The sequence below is a fragment of the Canis lupus genome, chromosome 6 (genome assembly GCF_003254725.2).
Source record: "Canis lupus dingo isolate Sandy chromosome 6, ASM325472v2, whole genome shotgun sequence".
Lineage (NCBI taxonomy): Eukaryota > Metazoa > Chordata > Mammalia > Carnivora > Canidae > Canis > Canis lupus.
This window is the reverse complement of record NC_064248.1, coordinates 16,657,154-16,681,387: the sequence shown is the minus strand read 5'-3', so window position 1 is coordinate 16,681,387 and position 24,234 is coordinate 16,657,154. Positions and strand designations below refer to the sequence as shown.

Sequence of the window (24,234 nt, the reverse complement as noted above, 5' to 3'; positions counted from 1 at the left end):
GAAAAAAAAGTTTTGCTGTGAAATTAGACTGAAGGTGTCTTGGCCAAATAATGATTTCTTTATTATGTTTTCCATGTAACTCATGATTTATCTTATTATTTTATTTCTCAGTAATTAGTGTATATGTGTGTAGAAATTCTTGAAAAGTGAGGAAATACAGCCCACAAGTTGTTATGAAATTTTCTAAAAATCCAAGGTTAAGAATAGTGAGGTTGGCAAGGTTATTCCTTGCAAACTATGAAAGAAACATTGTTTGGTTTTGATTTTCTAGTGTTCTTTTGGGGCCAAATTTCTCCTGGCTTTTAGCCTCAAAAACACATGGGAAATGGTTTGTAAATCCAAAGTTATTCCAAGATAAAAAGTTTACTAAAGAATAACTCCTGAGCCCCAGGGCCTTTCTTTTGTCCTTTGCAGTTCTCACTGATACAGTACTCCCACCTCCTGAAGATCCACTTCACCTTCACACAATTCCAGAGCAGCTGGAACCCTCTGAGCCTGGTGGATCCCATTGTCCAACTGGACGGCCTGACATATACAGCCACGGGCATCCGGAAAGTGGTGTAAGTTCCGCCTTCTGCCTCATGTGGGTATGCCACACCACTTCCTCATGCTGGTGTGCACAGTCCTTCTCCAGGGTTGGGAACTCTGGGGAAAGGGGCTCAAAAGGGAAATAAGGGAGCTGTAGGTGGGGACATCCTTGGAGTGTTCCCCCAATATAGGTACATTCTGCAGTGTTTCCTCTTTGCCTGGCCTTGGATGGCTGGAGCATGTGTCTACCTGGGCAGCCAGAGACTTGGGCTTTGGTTCAGACACATCTGAGTTCTCATTCTGGCTCCCCGCCGGTGACCTGGGGAATCCTAGGAGGTACTGACTGTTTCTGTGTCTCAACAAACTCTCAAATGAGGATAAACTTACAACTAGGTTGTAAAGATGAAAGGAGATAACATTCATGCAATTCTTCTGCACAAGAAGTGTTAGCTAAGTGTTTGGCATTTTATCCAGAGAAGCGTGCACCCACAAAGCGTCTTCTTTGTGCCTCTCTCCCCACCCACTCTACCCACACGTTCCTCCTCCATGTGAGCTTTGTGCATTAAGTGGGTGCTTACCATGTGCTTGTCCAGCCTTGGGTGCTAGGCCAAGAAGTGCTTGGCACTCAGTTACTCAAGAAATGAGTAATTGGTGTGGCCAGAACAGAAGATGTGTCTCTCATGGGAAAGGACTGGGCTGGGAGTCTGGGATCTCCAACCTCCTGGCTGCCTCCTTGGGGGTGGTGCTGGAGAAGTGCTGAACAAGGGATGCTCCTGCCAGATGTACCCTCTCTATTTCTGGATGGCTTTTCTGCTTTGAACACTGACCTCATGGGACTGGACAATCAAGAGGAATGCCTCTGTCTCTTGAGTTGAAAGTCACACAGGAGTGGCATCCCTTCCTAGCCCTCGGAGCTCCTGTCAGTGGTGGGTGGTGGTGTGGTTCTCATCAACATCCATCCTGCTCCCGTCACCAAAGACAGCAGGTTCCCTACTCCCCAGGGCCAAGCCCATCTCAGGGACTCTCTACCACTGACTGTGGTTTCTTTCTTCTTATTTTTAGAAGTTTCGTTGAAAATGAAAAGATAAAATATCAATAAAACAGGACATTTTGGAAAAAATATTTTTGGAGTCCCTCTATCAACCACTTCACAGTATTTTTAAAAAATAGAATTGAATAAACAAATCCTATCCACAGAGCACAGGATCATTTTTATCCTTTATTCCGACATATTTCATAGAGTCACAATGTGGGCAGAAACTTGTTTCATCCTGCCTTTTTTTTTCATCTGCTACATAGACCTATGCCATGTTTCTCTACAGCTTTTAATGTAGTCCTTTGAAAACTTCTCATTAAGTAGCTGGATACTGATTTGCTAAATCCTTTCCTTGATCTTGGACTTTTAGGTTGTTTCCAATATTATATGTGATAAACGTGCGCGCGCATGTGTGTATTTATTTTGCATCTGTAGAACTACATTAGCACATAGTTTTAAAAAAATCATTTTTAACAGCTACTATATAATTAATCCTACCTGTAGGCCATTCATTGTTTTAAAAGCTTGGCCTCATTTTATCCTCAGAATAACCTGATATGATTTTTCTGACTTATCTTTTGTTGCCTAATAAACCACTCCCACATTTAGTGGCTTAAGCAACAACTATTTTATTATTTTTTTAATGATTTTGGGATCATCTGTTTTCATTTGAGATCTTCCATGTGGCTGTGGCTAGAAGCTGGAACATGAGAGATTCATTCACATGGCTCCTGCCCAGGCAGGAATGATTAGAAGGCTGGGCTCAGCTAAGATGGTATAGAATCTTTCTATCCATAGCTATAGAAGTTTCAGAATTCTCGAACTATGGACTTCCTTCATAGTGGCTCAGGGATCCCCAAAGTTCAAGAGATACCAAGGCTTCTTAGGTTCATAACTGGCATGGTGTCACTTACATTTCATAATACTGCTGAAAACAGGACACAGGTCAGGTTCAATATGGGAAAGGAACCAAATGTGGCACACTGGGGGCCGCTTTTGAAAAATAGCTATAGTACAATTATTATTCTCACCTTCCCAGAGAGAAGCAGAGGCCCAAAAAGGTAAAGTAATTGTCCATGTCTTCCAGATTCCAAGCTCCTACTCTGAAACATACTACCTACTGGAAATGTGGTACCATGGTGGAGGAAATTTAGAACAAGGAATATGAATTCCTTTATTATTGGTCTTACTAATAATTGTGACGCTCAAAAAGGGCTGAGGCGATTTCCTAACATGGCTTACAGAGTCTGAAAGTACCAGAGCTCCCCAGTGTCTCCAGATGAGTTTCTAGAGCTATTTATTCCTTTCCAGAAACAATTTCATCTCCAGAGAATCATCTCCTTTTCTTCCCTTACAGGGAGGAACTGTTTCATAGTAAGAATGGGGCCCGTAAAAGTGCCAAGAAGATCCTCATTGTCATCACAGATGGGCAGAAATACAAAGACCCCCTGGAGTACAGCGACGTCATCCCCCAGGCAGAGAGAGCTGGCATCATCCGCTATGCCATTGGGGTATGTCCTCTTCCTCATGTCTCCCTCGGACTCAGGCTGCACCTCACCAGGGAAGAAAGGCTGGCGGGCTCCTCCTCAGTGGCCTCTCTGCCACAGGTGGGAAATGCTTTCTGGAAACCCAGTGCCAAGCAGGAGCTGGACAACATTGGCTCAGAGCCGGCTCAGGACCATGTGTTCAGGGTGGACAACTTTGCAGCACTCAGCAGCATCCAGGAGCAGCTGCAGGAGAAGATCTTTGCACTCGAAGGTAAAGGCAGGGTGCGCTTGGGTCTTGGAATTGAAAGGTTCCGGACCCCGTTGTCCTCGCAATTCTGTGGGTCCATCCCTAGTCACAGCTCACCCAAAATTGTGCCCCAGACCTGAGCTTCAGATTCATTCTTCTCCTTCTGCTCTGAGTCCTTGTGGTCTCCTGGCCCCCACCGCCTGAGTGACCTGTTTCCCTACAGGAACCCAGTCGACGACAAGTAGCTCTTTCCAACATGAGATGTCACAAGAAGGCTTCAGTTCAGTACTCACAATGGTAGGTGGAGCACATACCTGACACCGGGCACCAATCCTGAGCCAGCCCTGTGCTGGGAGCTGGGAACCAAAAGTAAAGAAGATAACGGATTCTGTCTTCAAGGTCACTGTCTGTTTGGAGAGACACATATAGGCAGTGAATGGAGGTGCTAGGAGCACAGCAGAGAACGGATAGTCAAGGTTCTTGTTCTCATAGGCACATATCCAGTGGGAGGAGACAACAAAAATCTTCAGATGTTGCTAGGTGTCAGATTAGACAACAAAAATCTTCAGATGTTGCTAGGTGTCAGGAGAGGTGATCAGAGGAGACCTGAGGAGTGACAACTGAGGCGTAAAGATGAGAAAAGGTTACCCTGCAAAAATCTGGAAGAGATTGCCCCAGGTAGAGAACAAAGCAAGTGCAAAGGTCCTGAGGTATGAACAAGGTTACTGTACTAGAGAGATAGATGGGCCAGCACAGCTGGAACAGAGTGAGTGATGGAGGTGGAAAGATGGGAAAGGCTGATCATGCAGGTGAAAGAAATGGCAATATAGTGTGACTTGTGTGTAAGTAGATGTGTGTTGAAACTAACCAGAGGGGTTTGTTTCAAAGTGTTTTAGGGGGGAAACAGAAATGAAACAAAATTGCTCATGAATTTATTTTGAAGCTATGGGTACTTAATAGGTTGTTTTTCCTACTTTGGTATATGTTCAATTATCAGTAATCAAAAGCTTTAAAACAGCAATAAAGTATGCTGAGGAGGAAACGCCTATCACTCCCTGTGGGAGCCAAAGAAGACCTCCCAGAGGAGGTGAGGTCGAGCTTGACTCTTCCCAAGGGAGGAGCTGAGTCCCATAAAGAGAGAAGAGAGAGGTGTCGAGGTCAATTGCTTCATGTGTTTAAAACATCAAGTAACTCCACAGGCTTGACAGGGTATGGCCTTGGATGTCACTTCAAGGGCTTGGTGACTAGGAGTCATCGGGTTTGTCAGCAGGGTGGTGGCTATACGTTTGGTTCAGAGGAAACCTAACCTGGGACACTAAGGATGGAGTAGAGAAGAGCAAACTGGGAGGGCAAAAAGGGAGGTGGGTGAGGAGAGATGGGACTTGTAGGAACAATGGCACTGGGGATGGACTGAGAGACATTAGGAGTGCGGGACACTGAAGCTGCTGAAGAGCACTAAGGAGGGAGAAAGAGAATTGGAAATAATGAGCAGAGTCTGTGGCAGGCCTTGCTTTGGAATAGGCATTGGCTTCTTTTGGCTCAGGCCTGCTCAGCCCTGGAATCCTTTCCTCCCAGGATGGACCAGTTCTGGGGGCTGTGGGGAGCTTCAGCTGGTCTGGAGGTGCCTTCCTGTACCCCCCAAAGACGAGCCCCACTTTCATCAACATGTCTCAAGAGAATGTGGACATGAGGGACTCTTACCTGGGTGAGAACAGGCCATGGTTGGGGGCACAGGTGGGAGATGGGCTGCCTGTGGGGCAGGAGCTCAGGGGGTGGGCAGGAAGCCTTTGTGCTGAGGCCTGCCCTCCTCAGGTTACTCCACAGAGCTGGCCTTTTGGAAGGGAGTACAGAGCCTGATCCTGGGGGCCCCCCGCCATCAGCACACCGGGAAGGTTGTCATCTTCACTCAGGCATCTGAGCAATGGAGGCCGAAGGCTGAAGTCTCAGGGACCCAGGTTGGGTGTCGAGGAAACCAGAGCAGAACATGAGTGTGGCAGCGTCTCTAAGGGCCCAGAGGAAGGAGATGAAGGGCCTTGGGGGCCCATCGAGGAAGGCCCTGGTGGCTGGAGGGAAGTGGGACCTGTCCCAGAGGGTGTACCTGTGGCAGGAGCAGGCAAGGTGACTTCAGGCTCTGCCCTGCAGATTGGCTCCTACTTTGGGGCCTCCCTCTGCACAGTGGATGTGGATAGAGATGGCAACACTGACCTCGTCCTCATCGGGGCTCCCCATTACTACAAGCCGACCCAGGGGGGCCAGGTGTCTGTGTGCCCCTTGCCCCCGGGGGTGAGTGTCTGATGAGCCTGGGCTGAGTGGGGCCTTGGGTGTGGGGTAGAGGGATGACCTCGGTTGGGACCTGACACTGGTTTTGTTCTGCAGAGGGCGAAGTGGCAGTGTGAGGTCATTCTCCGTGGGGAGCAGGGCCACCCCTGGGGCCGTTTTGGGGCGGCCCTGACACTGCTGGGCGATGTGAATGGGGACAAGCTGACAGATGTGGCCATCGGAGCACCAGGAGAGCAGGAGAACCGAGGTGCTGTCTACCTATTTCATGGAACCTCAGGACTGGGCATCAGCCCCTCCCACAGCCAGGTGAGGCCACTACCTGCAGCCTCTTCAGTTCTACCTCCTTTTGCAGGTGTCAGATTTGCCTGGTGCTGTGCCTTGTCACTGACCTTAGCAGTAGCCATGCTCCTTTTGGGGGTTTAGTGCCCTGAGTGTCACCGGGCCCACCCAGTGCCAATTATCTTTCCTTTCTCCTTTGGCTCCAAACAGACTTCATTCTGTTGTGGGCAGCTTAGTGGTTAAGGGATTGCAGGCCCTGGGTCAAATGCCTGGCCAGCCACGTCAGCTCTGTGGCCTTAGACAGGTGACTGATTTAGCCTCTGTGAGTCTTAGTTTCCTCCTATGAAACAGTAGATGAAAAACTCCATAGGTTCTTGTAAAGCCGGCTGAGTGGAGCGCTAAGCCTCTGTTCATCGGATGTTTACGAGGGAACATACAAATGATGAGTAAATGAACTATTATATTTCTATGGTGACACTTTTTTTTTCAATTTTATTGATTGATTGATTGATTGATGTTAATCCACTTTATTATTTTTATTTTTTATAATAAACTTATTTTTATTGGTGTTCAATTTGCCAACCTACAAATAACACCCAGTGCTCATCCTGTCTAGTGCTCCCCTCAATGCCCGCCACCCAGTCTCCCTCACCCGCCACCGTCCTCCCCTTCCACCATCCCTAGTTCGTTTCCCAGAGCTAGGAGTCTTTCGTGTTCTGTCTCCCTTTCTGATATTTCCCACTTATTTTTTCTCCTTTCCCCTTTATTCCCTTTCACTATTTTTTATATTCCCCAAATGTGAGACCATATAATGTTTGTCCTTCTCCGATTGACTTATTTCACTCAGCATTATACCCTCCAGTTTCATCCACGTCGAAACAAATGGTGGGTATTTGTCGTATCTAATGGCTGAGTAATATTCCATTGTGTACATAGACCACATCTTCTTTATCCATTCATCTTTCGATGGACACCGAGGCTCCTTCCACAGTTTGGCTATTGTGGACATTGCTGCTAGAAACATCGGGGTGCAGGTGTCCCGGCGTTTCATTGCATCTGTATCTTTGGGGTAAATCCCCAGCAATGCAATTGCTGGGTCATTGGGCAGGTCTATTTTTAACTCTTTGAGGAACCTCCACACAGTTTTCCAGAGTGGCTGCACCAGTTCACATTCCCACCAACAGTGTAAGAGGGTTCCCTTTTCTCCACATCCTCTCCAACATTTGTGGTTTCCTGCCTTGTTAATTTTCCCCCTTCTCACTGGTGTGAGGTGGTATCTCATTGTGGTTTTGATTTGTATTTCCCTGATGGCAAGTGATGCAGAGCATTTTCTCATGTGCTTGTTGGCCATGTCTATGTTTTCTTCTGTGACATTTCTCTTCATGTCTTTTGCCCATTTCATGATTGGATTGTTTGTTTCTTTGCTGTTGAGTTTAATAAGTTCTTTACAGATCTTGGAAACTAGCCCTTTATCTGATACGTCATTTGCAGATATCTTCTCCCATTCTGTAGGTTGTCTTTTAGTTTTGTTGACTGTATCCTTTGCTGTGCAAAAGCTTCTTATCTTGATGAAGTCCCAATAGTTCATTTTTGCTTTTGTTTCCCTTGCCTTCATGGACATATCTTGCAAGAAGTTGCTGTGGCCAAGTTCAAAAAGGGTGTTGCCTGTGTTCTTCTCTAGGATTTTGATGGATTCTTGTCTCACGTTTAGATCTTTCATCCATTTTGAGTTTATCTTTGTGTCTGGTGTAAGAGAGTGGTCTAGTTTCATTCTTCTGCATGTGGATGTCCAATTTTCCCAGCACCATTTATTGAAAAGACTGTCTTTCTTCCAGTGGATAGTCTTTCCTCCTTTGTCGAATTTCATTCCTACCCTCTCATCTGTCCTTTTCAATATTTCTGGTCAGATCTGCCATGGCTGCAGTCTCCTTCAAAATCTTTCTTGTCAAACCTGGCAAATGACCTCCCCTTGACTTCCACTTCTCCTTTCCCTCTCTGGCCAGCGGATTGCAGGCTCCCAGCTCTCCCCTACACTCCAGTACTTTGGGCAGTCGCTGAGTGGGGGTCAGGACCTCACCCACGATGGACTGGTGGACCTGGCTGTGGGGGCCCAGGGACAGGTGCTGCTGCTCAGGTGACAACTCCCCACATCCCACCCTTGCCCACTGTGTGTCCAATTCAGCAAGCTGCCCCCTCCCTTCTGCTCACTGAGTTCAGAGTTGGGGCCTCAGCCCCTGCATGCACCCTCAGGAGTCAGCCGGTGCTGAATGTGGGAGTGACCATGAGATTCTCGCCCTCGGAGGTGGCAAAGGCTGTGCACCAGTGCTGGGAAGAGGTGCCCTCCGCCCTGGAAGCTGGGAATGCCACAGTCTGTTTCACTATCCAGAAAAGCTCACTGGACCAGCTAGGTGAGTCTCTTCCCATGGGACACAGCCCCTTACTCCCTGAGAGAACCCCACCCCTATCCTCAGGAGAGAGTGGGCCTAGGAATGCAGATGCTACCTCTACATCGATGCAGCTGCTGGCATTGGGAACCTGGGTCCCTTCTCTCCCCCGCTCCCCATACCCAGTCCAGTCGCTCTATCTGTAGGATACATCTGGAGTCTGCCCACTTCTCTCCACCAGCCCTAGCCACTTGCTGCCTTGAGGCCACCACTTCTCTATCCTACCTGTACTTTGAGCTGTTTCCATGTCTGTTCTTGCACCCTCCCACCCTTTCTCCACAGAGAAACTAGGGATTGATCCTAAAGCAGAGATCTAGCGTCCTCACTTGCCTGTTTAACACCTTCAGGACCATATTTCTCTATCTTGCTTTCCACATCTATCCGAGCACCCAACACAGCTCTGGCCCATAGGAAGTGCTCAGCAAATATTTGTTACATGATAAACAAAAACAGAACATCCGAGGTTCTCTTGGGCTTTTCATCTTCTGTTCCCCTGTTGTGCTTCAGGTGATGTGCAAAGCTCTGTCAGGTATGATCTGGCATTAGACCCAGGCCGTCTGATTTCTCGTGCCATTTTTGATGAGACCAAGAACTGGACTTTGACTCGAAGAAAAACCCTGGGGACGGGAGATTACTGTGAAACCATTAAGCTGCTTTTACCAGTAAGGGCTTTGGGATCTGGGAAAGGGAGGGGGAGAAGGATCCCAAGGTGAGCTTCTGGCATCTCTGCTCCCTGTTGTGTGAGGTGAGAAGGGGGGCGAGACTGGGGGCTGGAGAGAGGAAAGTTGCGGCCAAAGAGGCTGGCCCCACAGCTTGGACAGAATGCTGTCCAGACAGCAAGAAATGGATGCAGATGCGGAGAACGGCCAGTGGTGGAAAGTAGGAAGGATCTTGAGGTTCTTGAAAGCTCATTTTCCCTCAGGACTGTGTGGAGGACGTGGTGAGTCCCATCATCCTACGCCTCAACTTCTCCTTGGTTGGGGAGCCCATCCCCTCAGCTCAGAACCTTCGCCCTGTGCTGGCAGTGGGCTCACAGGACCTCTTCACTGCCTCTGTGAGTCTTCCAGTGAAGTCCCCAGGGATGTACTGACTTCACTGTGTCTCAGTGTGCTTAAGGACCTGTTGTGGTTCTCAGCTTCCCATCAACCACTTCAAGTCCGTGATGCCTCCACCCAGTCACCAAAGCCCTGCCAAGCTTGGACCCTTACACACATCCCAGCTGGTCACCACTTTACCTCCACAAAAACTCTCTGATTCTCATTCTCCAAATCCTTCCCAGCTTTTCTCATTCCCACCTTTGTGCCTTTGTCCATGTTGTGTCTTCAACTTGGGAAACATTTCCTTCACTCCACTCAAAGTTCCTCTGTAGTCCTCAAAGCCCCAGTCTTATCTCCCTCTCTTTTGAAAATCACATTCAGCATCTGTCACTTCTTCTCTGGCTTCCTATTACATCATGGTGATACTAATTATTACATGCCTGGCATCTACTTTTGTGGCTCTCCTGAAACTGTGGGTTCTGTGAGTACAAGAACTGTGTCTAATTCATCTGTAGTTTGCACTTTTCCCAACCCCCAACCCAACCCAGAACCTGTCCCTCATTGATGCTTAATAATGTTTGTTGAATAACTGTTCCAGTGTGAGTTGGACTTAACTCCGCAACTTTATGTTCCTTGAAGCCAAGGAGCTTATTCTTTTCTATTCTAACTGCACCCTAATGCTCCACTTCTGGTCAGTGTCTAGCACAGTGTTGTATGTGGGGTTGGTGCTCAGTAATATTCAATAATGAGCACTCAGGATGAGCGGGAATGGAGAAAGAAAAAGACACGGATGGGAAGAGGCTCTACTGTTTTGCTGCAGCTCCCCTTTGAAAAGAACTGTGGACAAGATCACTTCTGCGAAGGGGACCTGAGTGTCAATCTCAGCTCCTCAAGGTGAGCTCTATGTCCTCTCACTTCTAGACCCTGCAGCTTTTGGGTCTCCCATCAACTTGGGATGAGAAGTGCTTCTAGTTCCCTTTGCTTCTCCTTCTAACAGAGAACTTACATTTTGGTTGGTATGTTATCATTTCAGGAGTTCCCACAGTCCTGCCCCAACCACTGATCCAGGTCCAATCCATTTCCAGTGGAGTCTCTTTTTCACTTTTGTCCTTCCTCCTCCAGCCTGCAGACCCTGATGGTAGGGAGCTCCTTGGAGCTCAATGTGACAGTGACTCTGTGGAATGAGGGTGAGGATTCCTACAGGACTGTGATCCACTTCTACTACCCAGCGGGGCTGTCCTATCGAAGAGTGTTAGGAACCCAGGTAAATAGCTGTCTTGGGCTCTAGTGGCTGGGACCTCTTCCTTCCCCTGAGTTATAGTGGGTTCCTTTGAATTCTTCTACGATGAAATACAAACACACACACACATACACACACACACACACACAATTCTGGAGTAGAAGATAGAGAGAGAGAGGTGTGTATAGCAGATGTATAGTTTAATGAATAATATTAAGCAAATAGTATCCAGGTCAAGAAATAATGCACTGCTATCACCCCCCAGAAATCCTCCTGTGCCTTTCCTCAAATAACCTCACTCTCTCCCCAAGGTAATCATTATCCTGAGTTTGTTGTAATCATTTCCTTGTATATTTTATGGTTTTACCACGCATGAGTACATCCTTAGAAAAACGGTGGAGTTTTGTGAATATTTGAAATTTATGGAAACATCTGTTCTTTTGTATATTTATTCCTTTCTTCAACACGTTTGTGAAATTCATCCATGTTGTTGCTTGTGGCTATAGAATATTTTTGTTGTATGTAGAATCCCTTTTTATGACAATACCACAATTTATTTACCCATTCCAGAATTTTTAAAAAGGTTTTATTTAAATACTAGTGAGTTAAGATATAGTGTAATATTGCTTTCAGGATGTGATTAATCACTTCATAAAACACCCAGTGCTCATTACAAGACTCTCCTTAATATCCACCACTCATTTGGTCCATTGTCATCCTACCTCCCCTGGGGCAACCTTCGTTTGTTCTCTATAGTTGAAACTTCTATGGTTTGCCTCCCTCTCTTTTCTCTCCCTTCCCTTGTGTTCACCTGTTTTGTACCTTATTTCCATATAGGAATGAAATTACGTGGTGTTCATCTTTCTCTGATTACTGTATATTCGCTTAGCATAATACCCTCTAGTTCCATCCATGTTGTTGCAAATGCCAAGATCTCATTCTTTTTGAAGGCAGAGTAATATTCCATTGTATATTCATAGCACATCTTCTTTATCCATTGATTACTCAATGGACATTGGGGCTCTTTCCATAGTTAGGCTTTTGAATTCAATGCTGCTATAAACATCGGGGTGCATATATCTCTTTGAATCGGTATTTTTGGCCCTTTATGTAAATACCTAGTAGTGCAATTGCTGGATCATAGGGTTGTTCTTTTTTTAACGTTTCAAGGAATCTCCATAGTGTTCTCAGGAGTGGCTGCACCAGTTTGCATTCCCACCAACCATATAAGAGGATTCCCCTATCTGTGCATCATTGTCAGCATGTGCTGCTTCTTGTGTTGTTAATTCTAGCCATTCTGACAGGTGTGAGGTGATCCCTCAATGTAGTTTTCATTTGTATTTCCCTGAGGAGGAGTGATGATGAACATCGTTTCACGTGTCTGTTAGCCATCTTCATGTCTCCTTTGGGAAAATGTCTGTTCATGTCTTCTGCCCATTTCTTAACTGGATTATTAATTTTTTGGTTGTTGAGTTGGATAAGTCCTTCATAGACCCTGGTTACTAACTCCCTATCAGATATGGCATTGGGAGATATCCTCTCCCATTTTGTTGGGTATCTTTTTATCTTGTTGATTGTTTCCTTCAGTGTGTGGAAACTCTTCATCTTGGGATCCCTGGGTGGCGCAGCGGTTTGGCGCCTGCCTTTGGCCCAGGGCGCGATCCTGGAGACCCGGGATCGAATCCCACATCGGGCTCCCGGTGCATGGAGCCTGCCTATGTCTCTGCCTCTCTCTCTTTATCTCTCTGTGACTATCATAAATAAATAAAAAAATTAAAAAAAAAGAAACTCTTCATCTTGATGCAGTCCCAAAAGTTCATTTTTGCTGTTGTCTCCTTGCCCCCAGAGACGTGTCTAGTAAGAAGTTGCCACGGCCAAGGTCATAGGGATTGCTGCTTGTGTTCTCCTCCAGGGTTTTGATGGTTTCCTGTCTCACATTTAGGTCTTTATTCCATTTTGAATGTATTTTTGTGTATGGTGTATGAAAGTGGTTCGGTTTCATTCTTCTGCATGTGACTGTCCAGTTTCCCCTCACCATTTGTTGAAGAGACTATCTTTGTTCCATTGGTTATTCTTTTCTGCTCTGTTGAAGATCAGTTGACCGTAGACTTGTGGGTCCATTTCTGAGCTTTGTATTCCATTTCACTGATCCACGTATCCATTTTTGTGCCAGTACCATGCTGTCTTGATGGCTACAGCTTTGTAATATAGCTTGAGGTCCCAAATGTGATGCCTCCAGCTTTGCATGTCTGTCTCAAGATTGCTTTGGCTATCCAGGGTCTTTGCTGGTTCCATACACATTTTAGGATTGTTTCTTGCAGCTCTGTGAAGAAAGCTGGTGGTATTTGGATAGGGATTGCATTGAATGTATAGACTACTTTGGGTGGTAATGACATTTTAACAACACTGTTAATCCAGTGCATGAGCATGGAATGGTTTTTTATTTCTTTGTGTCCTCTTCAATTTTTTTCATAAGTGTTGTATTTTTTGCAGAGTACAGATCTCTTACCTCTTTGGTTATGTGTATTCCTAGGTATCTTATGGAATTTTGTGCAATTGTAAATGGGTTCAATTTCTCAGTTTCTCTTTCTGCTGCTTCATGATTGCTGTATAGAAATGCAACAGATTTCTGTATATTGAATTTATATTCTGTGACTTTACTGAATTCGTGTATCAGTTCCAGGCATTTTTTGTAGGAGTCATTCAGGTTTCCTAGAGTATCATGTCCTCTTCAAAGAGTGGAAGTTTGACTTCTTTCTTATGACTTCGATGCCTTTTATTTCTTTTTTGTTGTTCGATTACCCAGGCTAGGACCTTCAGTACTATGTTAAGCAAGAATGGTATGAGTAGACATCTGTATCCATTCTACAATTTTTGATCATTTGAGTTGTTCCCTGACTTTGGCCATTACTCTTCTTGAGCATGTATCTCGGTGCACCTATAGATAATATTTGGGAGGTATTTGCCATGTATGGAATTGCTTGATCTTGGGTCTGTATATCTTCAAATATAATCAGTAGAGACAAAACATTTGTACCTATTGTGCTTCCATCAGCAGTGTATTAGAGTTCCCGTGGGTTTCCATCTTCTGTACTGCTTGGCATTGCCACACTTTTATTTATTTTTATTGTTTTATTTTTTAAGATTTTTTTGGTAAATATTCCACTAATTTCTGAGAGAGAGAGAGAGAGAGAGAGAGAGAGAGGCAGAGACACTGGCAGAGGGAGGAGCAGGCTCCTCTTAAGGGGCAGGATGCAGGACTCTATCCCAAGACCCCAGGATCACACCCTGAGTGAATTCAGAGGCACACCTCTGAGCCACGCAGGCATCCCCATTGTCAGACTTTTAAATATTTGCTCATCTGGTGATATTTCCTTACAGTTTAATTTGCATTTCTTTCTTTCTTTTTAGATTTTATTTATTTATTTGACAGAGAGAAATAGCTAGAGAGATTCTGAAGGGGGGAGGCATAGTGAGGAGGGTGAGGGAAAAGCATGCACACTTGCTCTCTCTCTCTCTCTCTCTCTCTCTTATGCGCCCACGCCCACACATACACACTGAGCAGAGAGCTCCACCAGGGGCTTGATCCCGGAACCCTTGGATCATGACCTGAGCTGAAGGCAGACCCTTAATTGACTGAGCCACCCAGGGGCTCCTTAATTTGCATTTCCCTAATGAAGTTGAGCACCTTTTCATCTGTTTCCTGGTCATATTGATTTCCTCTACTAGGAAGTACCTGTGCAATCTTTTCCTTATCCTTCTATTGAGTTGTCCATAGTTTTACTTGCTTTGATTTTTTATTGAAATTCGAGTTAGTTAACATAAACTGTATTATTAGATTCAGGAGTAGAATTTAGTGATTCACTGGTTGCCTATAACACCAGTACTCATTCCATCAAGTGCCCTCCTTAATGCCTGCCCATCTCTCAATTACTCTATCCTGCCACCCACATACTTTTCTTAATTGCAAGAGTTCTTTAATATTCTGGTTACCAGTACTTTCCCAGTTATATGTGTTCAGATATATTTTCCCGCCCTATAGCTTATCTTTTCAGTCTCTTCATAGTGTCTTTTAATAAACCAAATGTGTTAATTTGATTGTGCTGGATTTTCACCAAAACTTTTCCTTTAGGTTTAGTTTTTTTATGTTCTGATCTTGTCTAAAAAATACTCCCCTATTCCAAGGTTATGAAGACATCCCCCTTTATTACCTTAAAAACTCAGTAAGTTTCCTTTTCACATGAAATCTTTAATCCAGTTGGAATTTAATTTAAAGTATGGAGTGAGGGGATCCCTGGTGGCGCAGCGGTTTAGCACCTGCCTTTCGCCCGGGGCGCGATCCTGGAGACCCAGGATCGAGTCCCACGTCAGGTTCCCGGTGCATGGAGCCTGCTTCTCCCTCTGCCTGTGTCTCTGCCTCTCTCTCTCTCTCTCTCTCTCTGTGACTATCATAAATAAATAAATATTTTTTTAAAAAAAAGCTTTACAAAAATAAAGTATGGAGCGAGGTGGAAATCTAATGTTTTGTTTTTGTTTTTCTGTTTGCTTGACCTTATTTGCACGGGCCACTTTTCCTAGCACCATTTATTGAAACGTCTGTCCTTTCTCCCACTGCTCTACAATGCCACCACTGTTATACATCAGCCCATATATGCATGTCGGTAATGGTTTTTCATTCGTTTTCCTCCTCGGGAAGCAACCCCATCAGCGCCCACTGCGCTTGGCATGTGAGGCTGTGCCCACTGGGAATGAGGGCCTGAGGAGCAGCAGCTGTAGCATCAACCATCCCATCTTCCATGAGGGCACTAAGGTGAGTGCTTCCCCCAAATCCTCCTCACTCTCCTCCCTTGTCCTGACCCACTTCCTCCCTTACTCCTCCATGACCTGCCTGATCTCCATTCTTTCCTTCTCCTTCCCTCAGGGCATCTTCATAGTCACATTTGATGTTTCCTACAAGGCCACTCTGGGCAACAAGTTGCTCCTGAGGGCTAATGCAAGCAGGTGAGTCCATGTGTATCCCTCATCTCATGCCTCAGGCAGAGATTTCTCTCCTGGATTCCTTCCCAATGAGGCTCCCCTCTCTCTGTCTCCAGTGAGAATAATAAGCCTTCAACCAGCAAGACCACCTCTCAGCTGGAGCTCCCAGTGAAATATGCTGTCTACATGGTGATCAGCAGGTGGGGACCTTTAACCTTTCTCTACGCCTAGTACCTCCTCTTGCAGCTCAGGCTGCTCTTTAAGGGTTAGGTATCTAGACTAAGCCCTCTAATTCCTCTCATGAGAATACTTGTGACCAGCCATATATTTATGGCACAATAACATATACCATATGTTTCTTGCTTCTCCTCTGATGAATTAGGACACATACACTTTGTTTCCCCGTGCTCTCCTCCCTCTCTTCTCCAAGGTGCAGGTTTACTCTATTATTAGGCCAATTCTGTTCTTGTGCGAAACATGAGCATGCTCACACAAAACTAACTAGATTAAGATCAAGGGTTTTATGAGAGCTCTGAAGTGGGGAATGTGGTTTGTCACCACACAGAGCAAAGAAAAGGTACGGTTTTCACAAAACTAAGGGGAGACCAGAGATGTGACAAACTGCTGAGAAAGTCTCTAAGAGTCCAAGGTTGTGGCAGGCCCCAGGAAAGTCAAGTGCAAGGCTGTTGTTCTCAGGTCTGAAGGTGGGTGGAGGAGCAGGGGCAGGCCAGCTTGCAAGCAGGGCAAGGAGCCTCACATACTTGGCTAACCTCCAAAGGTTTAGAGAGTTGGTCAGAAGCTCATAATATTGTCATAGGAAAGAATTTGCTACTGTTGTTTCTGCTGATGACAGTGTGATGTCACTGACAGTCACGTCTGTTGGAAACTGTGGGAGCCTGTAGAGTTTCTGTATGGCTGGCTTGCTTTTGTACACTAGATGCTGGTGATATGTGTAGTAACCCTCCTGGTTTGCTTGATTCCACTGAGACCTTAGATGTTAACTCTGGGAAGGCAGGGACTATGGCTTGTTAACTGTTGAATCTGCAGAGCCAAGCACGCAGCCAGGCATAGGGTAAATGTATACTGAAGGAAACTGGGGATGGATACATTAATGGTTGGATAGATGGATGAATGGATGGATGCATGGATTGAGGAAAAGCCACTGCAGCCTGGAACATTCATGTCTACCAGGGGTTTGTGTTCAGGCACCACCCTTCCTCATTTAGTTAACTTCCTCAGACTAGCCACATCTATTTTCTTCATTGCATCACAGAGGGACCATCACTGCATTTTTTCCTGAGTGATCCAACCATGATTCCCTCAAGCTCCCCTAGGCATATTTGTTCTGGTAGCAGCCTCTGCAAGCATTACCTGAGGCCAACCATATACCTAGTAGAGCAGAAAGCCATGTGAACACCTTTTTTCCCATGGGAAAGTGTTTAAATGTTATGAGAGGTAATGTTTAAGTTGGGCCTTTAGGTGAAAATTTCCAGAAGGGGAGTGGTAAGGATGTTCCAAGCAAGGAAAGAACTTGAACAGAGTTATGAGGATATGAAAGAGCCCAAAGTATCAAAGGACAAGCTAGCAGTTCTGGGTGACTGGGGCAAATGCCACAGGAGAGGAGCCTGTGGGGATCATAATTATTTCACTGGTCGTCATCTTTTGCGGGGCCCAGCAGAGCCCTTGGCAGCAGACTGGGGCACAGCTAAGGGTGGCTACAGGGCTACTGCTCACCAATAAGCCCTCTCTCTCTCTAGGCAGGAAGACTCTACCAAGTACTTCAACTTTTCAACTTCTGATGAGAAGAGCAAGAAAGAAGCTGAGCATCGGTATCGTGTGAGAGGCCAGGGAGCACGCATATCTTCCCTCCCATGGTGCTGCTAATGTGGGGAGCTGGTGGGAGAAAGGAAGAGGAGCCAAGGGTTAGGTTCAGGAGAGAAGTAGGATTGGGGCTGCTCCAGGGACCAGGATAATGTTCCGTTTCCATTGTCTGCAGGTGAATAATCTGAGTCAGCGAGATGTGGTCATCAGCATTAATGTCTGGGTTCCTATCCTGTTGAATGGTGTGGCTGTGTGGGATGTGGCTTTGCTGGACCACTCACAGGTGCCTGCTTGCCTACCTAACTCTCCAGAGGCTGACCCTACAGTGCCTCACACCCTCTCATCAGTGAAGTGTTTGATCATTCTGTGGTCATTTCTCTCTCACTAGAGTCTCACTTGTGTGTCGGAGAGGGAACCTCCTCAGGATCCTGACTTCCTGACCCAGATCCCAGGGAGTCTTGTATTGGTGAGAAAGACCCTGGATTTCCATTGGGGGATACAGGGCAATGCACTTGCTAGGATGGAGATTGATCTATCTATCTATCTATCTATCTATCTATCTATCTATCTACCTATCTATCATCTATCTATCTATGTTTTATAATTGTTCATCTCTTCCTCACCCCAAACCTGACAGACTTCATTTTCCCCTGTGTTTCTTGCCTCAACTTCCTTCCCCTCCTGTCCCCAGAACTGCTCCATTGCTGACTGCCTGAAGATCCACTGTGACCTCCCCTCCTTTGGCATCCAGGAGGAACTTGAGTTCACCCTGAAGGGCAACCTCAACTTTGGCTGGGTCAGCCAGGTGTGTAGGCCCAACAGCAGAGTCCCTCTCTTGGATTTGAGTGGTACAGATACGTCTGTGCCCATCCTTAAGCCAAGAGTTTATTTGATCTCTGAGCCCTTTCCCAGATCTACTTCTGCAGCTATGCCTGTGTGTATTGCAGACATTGCAGAAGAAGGTATTGGTCGTGAGTGTGGCTGAAATCACGTTCAACAGATCTGTGTATTCTCAGCTCCCAGGACAAGAGGCATTCTTGAGAGCTCAGGTAGTGACTATGTGGTAGGCAGCAGCCAGGCTGATAAGAGGGTTCCTAATGCTAAATCTGTGGTGCTGTGTGGGAGGTTCAGAAGCCCAGATGGAGGAAGGATGAACGTCCATCAGCAGGAGAGTTGTTCCCAAGCCCATGGGTATTTCCGTATCTCACACTTTGAAGAAAGGGAAGGAGGGGATGGAGTTTAAGGTTGAGGAACCTAGGAAGAGTCTGGGACAGCAAGAATTCTGATACTTTCTGATGAGGTCACCTCCACTCCAGATGGAGACGGTACTGGAGAAGTATGAGGTCTACAACCCCATCCCCATTATTGCCGGAAGCTCTGTGGGAGGACTGCTGCTGTTGGCCCTCATCACAGCAATTCTGTACAAAGTAAGTGTTTTCAGCCCACTCTCAATACCACCAGGCTCTAACCCAAACCCTTCCAGAGACCGGATGGTATAGTGGGGAGAAATCAGACAATGGATTCAAGCAGACCAGTTCGCATATTTTGACTCTGTCCTACTTATTCTTTAATATCAAGAAAGTTGCTCAACTTCTCTGAGATTGTTTCCTCATTTGGAAATGATAATAATGCTTCAGAGTAGCTGAAGTGAGACATATATGAAGCCAGGATGTATGTGTAGGCCTAGTATTTATTTTCGGTTTTCTACTATAACTTTTATGCATAACTGCTGTGCTTGCATACAGTAGATAATACACGATTGCTGTTTTTCAATTAAGTGTTCTGGAACATAAATACAAGTCAGCTTATTTCCCTTCTCTTATTCTCTCTCAGCTTCTTCCTACTCCCAACTTTCTTCCCTGCCCTCTTACCCAGCTCTTCTGATTTACTTCCCTTCACAGCTTGGCTTCTTCAAACGTCAGTACAAAGAAATGCTGGATAACAAACCGGAAGACACTGCCACATGCAGTGGGGAGGATGTTAACTGTGATGCCCCCAATTTGCCCTTGTCCTAATAATTTACTTTTCTATTTGTCCCTACCCCCATGGACTGGTCTTGCCTTTGCCTACAAATCTACTTCCATGGGAATAATTTCTGTATAGATCTGGACTGGTCTGAACAACTTACTAGGTGCTAAGCCAACTTCTCAAGGCATTGAAAGGTTTTTATATTTCAACATATTTGTCAGTTCTTCAGTAATGACTCATTTTTTACAGGAGGAAACATGATGCAAGCATGAATTTTCACACACACACACACACACACACAAAGAATTGCCACATTAAATGAGGATGTTTATAACACATTATTCTTGTATGAAAGGGCTTTAATTCAGGTACCTGAGTCCTGTTCTAGGAAGAGTTAGGAGAACTTGCTTGTGGGCCTAGAAAACATCCTTTCACTTTTTTAGGAGACTGAGGCCTGATCAGATGAAAAGATCATCTTTTCTTGATGGTGCTATGAGTAGTATCAGGAGAGAAGCCAAAGGAAGAAGTGTATGTGTGTGTTGCTCATGGGTTTCAGCACAGGCTTTAGGCTCCTTGGTAATGGCAAATGAACAGGGGTGTGAAATGCCCTGAACTTGTTTGAACCAATATCCCCATTGAATGAGGTCCCCAAAGACTGGGAGAGTCAGGCTTCCAAAAAGGAGCATCTGATATCCCAAATCAACAGAAGACCCATTAAGAGTGGTCATAGAGGATGGCTGAAATATTCTAAATCCACAATTAGGTCATGAAGCCTCACACATAGGGCTGTAGGCCCTCTATTAGAAATCAAGGTTGTCTCCAGAAAGCCAGAATTCACAGATACTGTCAGTGCATGTCAGGCAAAAAGTGGTATTTCAGGGTCTGTAGCTCTGAGTTTCCAGGGGCTCTCTAAGGAGGGGCCTCATTTAAGCCATTTAATCTTTGAGAATCTCAATTCCTCCTCTAGAGAAGGGGATCCAAAATTATATTGCTCCCAGAGTTACTGTGAGGATTCAGGGTTATGTGAAAGACCTTTACAATCTAGAGCCCTAATTACTAATAGGTGAGAGAAAAGGAGTGGGGAGGGAATCTCCTATGTAGTCCTCAAGGATGCTCCCTGGAGCACCTCCCAAATCAGGACCTTGGGAAGAGCAAGTGGAGCACAGGCTGTACTGTGCACCTGTGCCCAGGAGAGCTCCTCAGATGCCCCCCAACCCCATTCCCAACCTGCGGTCCCCAGGGAGCCAGCAGACACACAGTTTCCACACCTTTATTGCCTGGGAGCATCTGCCTGGACCTCAGGGCTGTTCGTAGCCAGTGGGCAGAGGGTTGACACGGGGATTGTGGAATAGAGTGCGGTTGCCATCTCCCCAGGAGTAGGGCTGTGAAAAGAGGGAGAGCAGATTGTCAGTGCAGTCCAGGCCTGGGGACCCTCTGGCACCCTTTGCCTACCTGACCCTTGCTCCCATCCTGCAGGTAGAGGCCTCAGGCCAGCGTACCTTGGTGCGGATACGGAGGTGGTGGTAGGGGATAAACTTGGGGCGTTCGTGGTGGCCTGCGTGCAGCCAGGAGTTGAGGGTGCAGAGGGCCACACTCGGGAGTGCCAGGACGAAGGTCAGGAGGCGCCAGGTGCTGGCTGCAGAAGGGGGAGAAAGGGGGAAGCAGAGATGAGAGAGAAGTGGGGAAGCCAGGGCCTCTGAAGATCAGAGTGGGAGGGTTGGTCAGTGAGGGTGTCCTCAGGACTTTGGAAGGCCACAGAGGCGGGAGAGGGGTACAGGTATGCCACTCACCTCCTGCCCCTCCGTGGTCTCCCTTTGCTGAACTTGCCAAGCCCCGACTCAAGGACCTCAGAGGCAGAGCCATTGTAGTGGGTGAGAGAAGCTGGAAAACAGTGTGCTGTCCTTTCACTCTCCTTCACCAAGGCCTAAATTCCCCTCCCCTCTTTTTGGGCCAATCACCTGTTGAGTCTGTAACATGGGTGGCTATTTTTAGGGGGTTTCTATATTTAAAACGAGGCCTTACTGGCATGAGGTCCTCCTTCTCTCCAGACAGCTGCCATTTGGTACCTGTTATTTTGGTACAGGACACTTAAAAAACAATATGTCATTCTTTTTATAGTTGCAGGGATATTTCCTTCAATACTCTATTCCCAGTGGCTGGCATACAGGTCTTTAATAAATATTTGTAGAATAAATTAAGTATCCCTTTGAATCTCAGTTTTTTCATTGGTAAAATGTGTAATAATTTGTGCCTTAAATGAAGTTTATGAAATTTAAGTAAAGTAACATAGGGACATGCCAGTTTAATGTCTGGCATGAAACAGTAGCTCAGAATATGAATTAGTCATCGTTCTTTGCAAAGAACAGAACTCACTCTAACTGGTTTTAAAAAGATAAGCAATTGAAACCCTTAGGTAGCTCACAGTGTCCCTGGTGTAGCCAGAGAGGCCAACAATCTGTACAGCCAGAAACAAGCTGTTCTGTGAGCTAGCTCCAGTGAGATAGCACCACAATTTGCAGTGCTGGACTCTGAATGCCCAAAACCTCACCCATGTTGTTCTGGAAAGCCAGATTCTTCTACTCTAACATCCTCTGGAAAGTGGATTCTTCATGAAGTTTGCATTCTTGAGTTGATGTCTTCTGAATCAGAGAACCAGTGGGTCCCAGTTGACAATAGCTAGGTCATAGCCTATGCTCTAGCTTCAAGAAAACCTGGACTTCTGTCTTAAGGAGGCAGGAAAAATCCCCAAATACAAGAAGAGTACCGATATCAGAGATACTGGGTAGCCACAGACTTGGCAAGTGTCTACTGCTAAATATGTTATTCCAATCTGAAAAAATCTGAGTACTTAAAGGAAAAAGAAGAAAGCCTACACAGGCCTGCATAAGCCCTGTATCAAAGCAGGTCACTAGAAAGCTACAGGATAGGGCAGGGTTAATTTCTGCCCGGTTTACTGTTCTGTTCTCAGCACTAGCAAGAACCTGGCATGAAGTAGTTGTTCTAAAAATATGTTTTTATTGACATTAGTTACCATGTTACATTAGTTAGCCCTATATACATGCCTTTGCAGAACTATAATCCAACAGGATGTCTCCAGCTTTGATCAGGACTGATGTACCTAATATGAATTTAATACATAAAAGAAAAATAAATTTTTGTACTTAATCTGAATAAATAAAAGAAAAATGAGAAAGGTGCATTTTCAGGAAGGGGCTCCATATCTATTCCTCCTGTTTGAAACTGAACACTAGCTTCTACTTAACTTTCTGAGGCTTTATTTTAAGTAACTTTATTGAACAGTCAAATGTTATTGGTGCTTCTAAATTCTTGAGCCCTCACTGAGCTATAATGGAATTCTTCCTATGATTGCTTTTTCCCAGTTGGGAGTTTGGACTTGCTGCTGAGAAGATGGGTCTTATTCCAGTTCAAGTTACTTGGCATCATCCTCCACATACAGTCCCCTCAGCTTATGATTATGGCTTTTGGAGAAAGCAAATGACCAAGGATTTTTTTTTTTTTTTTTTTTACCAAGGATGTTTTTACTTGAAAACATTCTAGGCTCTCCTCCCTCCACTCAGAGTTTTGCTGGTTATTGCCAAACAATTGCCTGGGGATTCCCATCCCTGTCTCAGCTTGGAAGTTTCCATGAAGAATTTTTCTTGTTGGTACTTGGTGAATGCCCTGAGAGATGCTACTATCCTCTGCTACTGTTGCCCCCATGTGGCGCACCTGCCCAGTACTCAGTCTTGTATTTAGGTAGTCTACGCTTTCCTAGCTGATCTGCGTAGAGGCAGTGTAGAGCACCTCCTTCAATCTTTGTATCCTTCAATCATTGTTTCATAAGGTCTCTCTCATGCAATTTATTTATTGGGCTGCTTCCAAAGCTTCTAGTTTCTAGAGGTTTAGGTTTTTCTTTGCTTTAGGCAAGGAGGAGAACAAACTTACCAGTTGTTAAGTAAACCCCATTGATGTGCTATCCATCAATCCATCAATCACCAGGGAAATACAAATTCAAAACCGTGATGAGTATCCTTACATACCCATGAGAATGCCTAAAATAACGGACTGACAATACCAAGTGTTGCCATGGATGTGGAATAATTGGAACCCTCCTACATTGCTGGTGAAATGTGAGTGGTCCAGCCACTTTGGGAAACAGTTCGACAGTTTGTTAACAGTAAATTAAATGCATACTTACTGTATGAGCCAGCAATTCTACTCTGAGGTATTTACCCAAGAAAAATGAAAGCATGTCCACACAAAGGCTTTATTACAAATCTGCACAGCAGCTTTATTTATAAAGGTAAAAAATGGAAACCATCCAAATCCAAATTCCTGTCAACAGATGAAGGAATAAACAAATTGTGGGGTACCCATATAATGGAATTCTTCTAGCAAAATAGATGAATCTCGAATTATGTCAGACCAGAGAAGCCAGACATAAGAGTACATATTGTATGATTCCATTTTTTTAAAGATTTTATTTATTTATTCATGAGAGACACACAGAGAGAGAGGCAGAGACACAGGCAGAGAGAGAAGCAAGTTTCACGCAAGGACGCCGATTCGAGACTCGATCCCGGGACTCCAGGATCATGCTCTGTGCCGAAGGCAGGCGCTCAATCGCTGAGCCACCCAGGCGTCCCTGTGTGATCCCATTTATATAAAATTCTACAACAGGCAAAACTAATTTATAGGAGCAGAAAACAGACCAACAGTTATCTGGAACTAAGTGGGGTAGGGAGAGGCTGACTGGAAGGGGTGATAGAACTTTCTGTATCTTGATTGTGATGGTTACATTAGTGTATACATTAATGAAAGATCAGACTACACTTAAAATGGGTGCATTTTATTATTCGTAACTTCAATAAAGCTGTCAGTCCAAATATG

General features: G+C 45.4%; 2 protein-coding genes across 5 annotated transcripts in view; one reads left to right on the top strand and one right to left on the bottom strand.

The window, feature by feature from the left end:
• Positions 1–24,010, top strand: part of LOC112640144 (integrin alpha-D-like) — a 29,747-nt gene extending 5,737 nt beyond the window's left edge. Inside the window, exons 7-30 of one of the 4 annotated variants that reach the window (XM_025415953.3) lie at positions 415–560; positions 2,922–3,075; positions 3,172–3,322; positions 3,522–3,595; positions 4,874–5,003; positions 5,111–5,253; positions 5,441–5,581; positions 5,675–5,884; positions 7,861–7,991; positions 8,108–8,265; positions 8,809–8,963; positions 9,224–9,355; positions 10,159–10,232; positions 10,461–10,602; positions 15,275–15,388; positions 15,500–15,579; positions 15,672–15,755; positions 17,313–17,391; positions 17,552–17,659; positions 17,765–17,842; positions 18,068–18,181; positions 18,324–18,425; positions 18,693–18,803; positions 19,278–19,553. In XM_025415953.3, the coding sequence (XP_025271738.3) occupies positions 415–560; positions 2,922–3,075; positions 3,172–3,322; positions 3,522–3,595; positions 4,874–5,003; positions 5,111–5,253; positions 5,441–5,581; positions 5,675–5,884; positions 7,861–7,991; positions 8,108–8,265; positions 8,809–8,963; positions 9,224–9,355; positions 10,159–10,232; positions 10,461–10,602; positions 15,275–15,388; positions 15,500–15,579; positions 15,672–15,755; positions 17,313–17,391; positions 17,552–17,659; positions 17,765–17,842; positions 18,068–18,181; positions 18,324–18,425; positions 18,693–18,803; positions 19,278–19,391 (2,925 nt within the window). In that variant the 3' untranslated portion in view covers positions 19,392–19,553. Of the gene's footprint in view, positions 1–414; positions 561–2,921; positions 3,323–3,521; positions 3,596–4,873; positions 5,004–5,110; positions 5,254–5,440; positions 5,582–5,674; positions 5,885–7,860; positions 7,992–8,107; positions 8,266–8,808; positions 8,964–9,223; positions 9,356–10,158; positions 10,233–10,460; positions 10,603–15,274; positions 15,389–15,499; positions 15,580–15,671; positions 15,756–17,312; positions 17,392–17,551; positions 17,660–17,764; positions 17,843–18,067; positions 18,182–18,323; positions 18,426–18,692; positions 18,804–19,277; positions 19,554–22,724 lie in introns of those variants that run through there. The other 3 variants (XM_049111233.1, XM_049111232.1, XM_049111234.1) reach the window with 3 other exon arrangements.
• LOC112640146 (cytochrome c oxidase subunit 6A2, mitochondrial) lies at positions 20,599–21,403 on the bottom strand. The gene is made up of 3 exons (XM_025415961.3): positions 21,135–21,403; positions 20,844–20,980; positions 20,599–20,726 (listed from the first exon to the last, which is right to left on the bottom strand). Exons 1-3 carry the CDS (start codon positions 21,205–21,207, stop codon positions 20,643–20,645), a joined length of 294 nt encoding a protein of 97 aa, XP_025271746.1. The 5' UTR covers positions 21,208–21,403; the 3' UTR covers positions 20,599–20,642.
• Positions 24,011–24,234: the final 224 nt, after the last annotated feature.

What these genes read in the sequence shown, in the direction of transcription:
- LOC112640146 (XM_025415961.3), bottom strand. Translation starts at nt 21,207, where the DNA reads ATGGCTCTGCCTCTGAGGTCCTTGAGTCGGGGCTTGGCAAGTTCAGCA. An exon ending in AGACCACGGAGGGGCAGGAG is followed by an intron (nt 20,981 to 21,134) that starts GTGAGTGGCATA and finishes CCCCTTCTGCAG; the next exon opens with CCAGCACCTGGCGCCTCCTG. An exon ending in ACCTCCGTATCCGCACCAAG is followed by an intron (nt 20,727 to 20,843) that starts GTACGCTGGCCT and finishes CTCTTTTCACAG; the next exon opens with CCCTACTCCTGGGGAGATGG.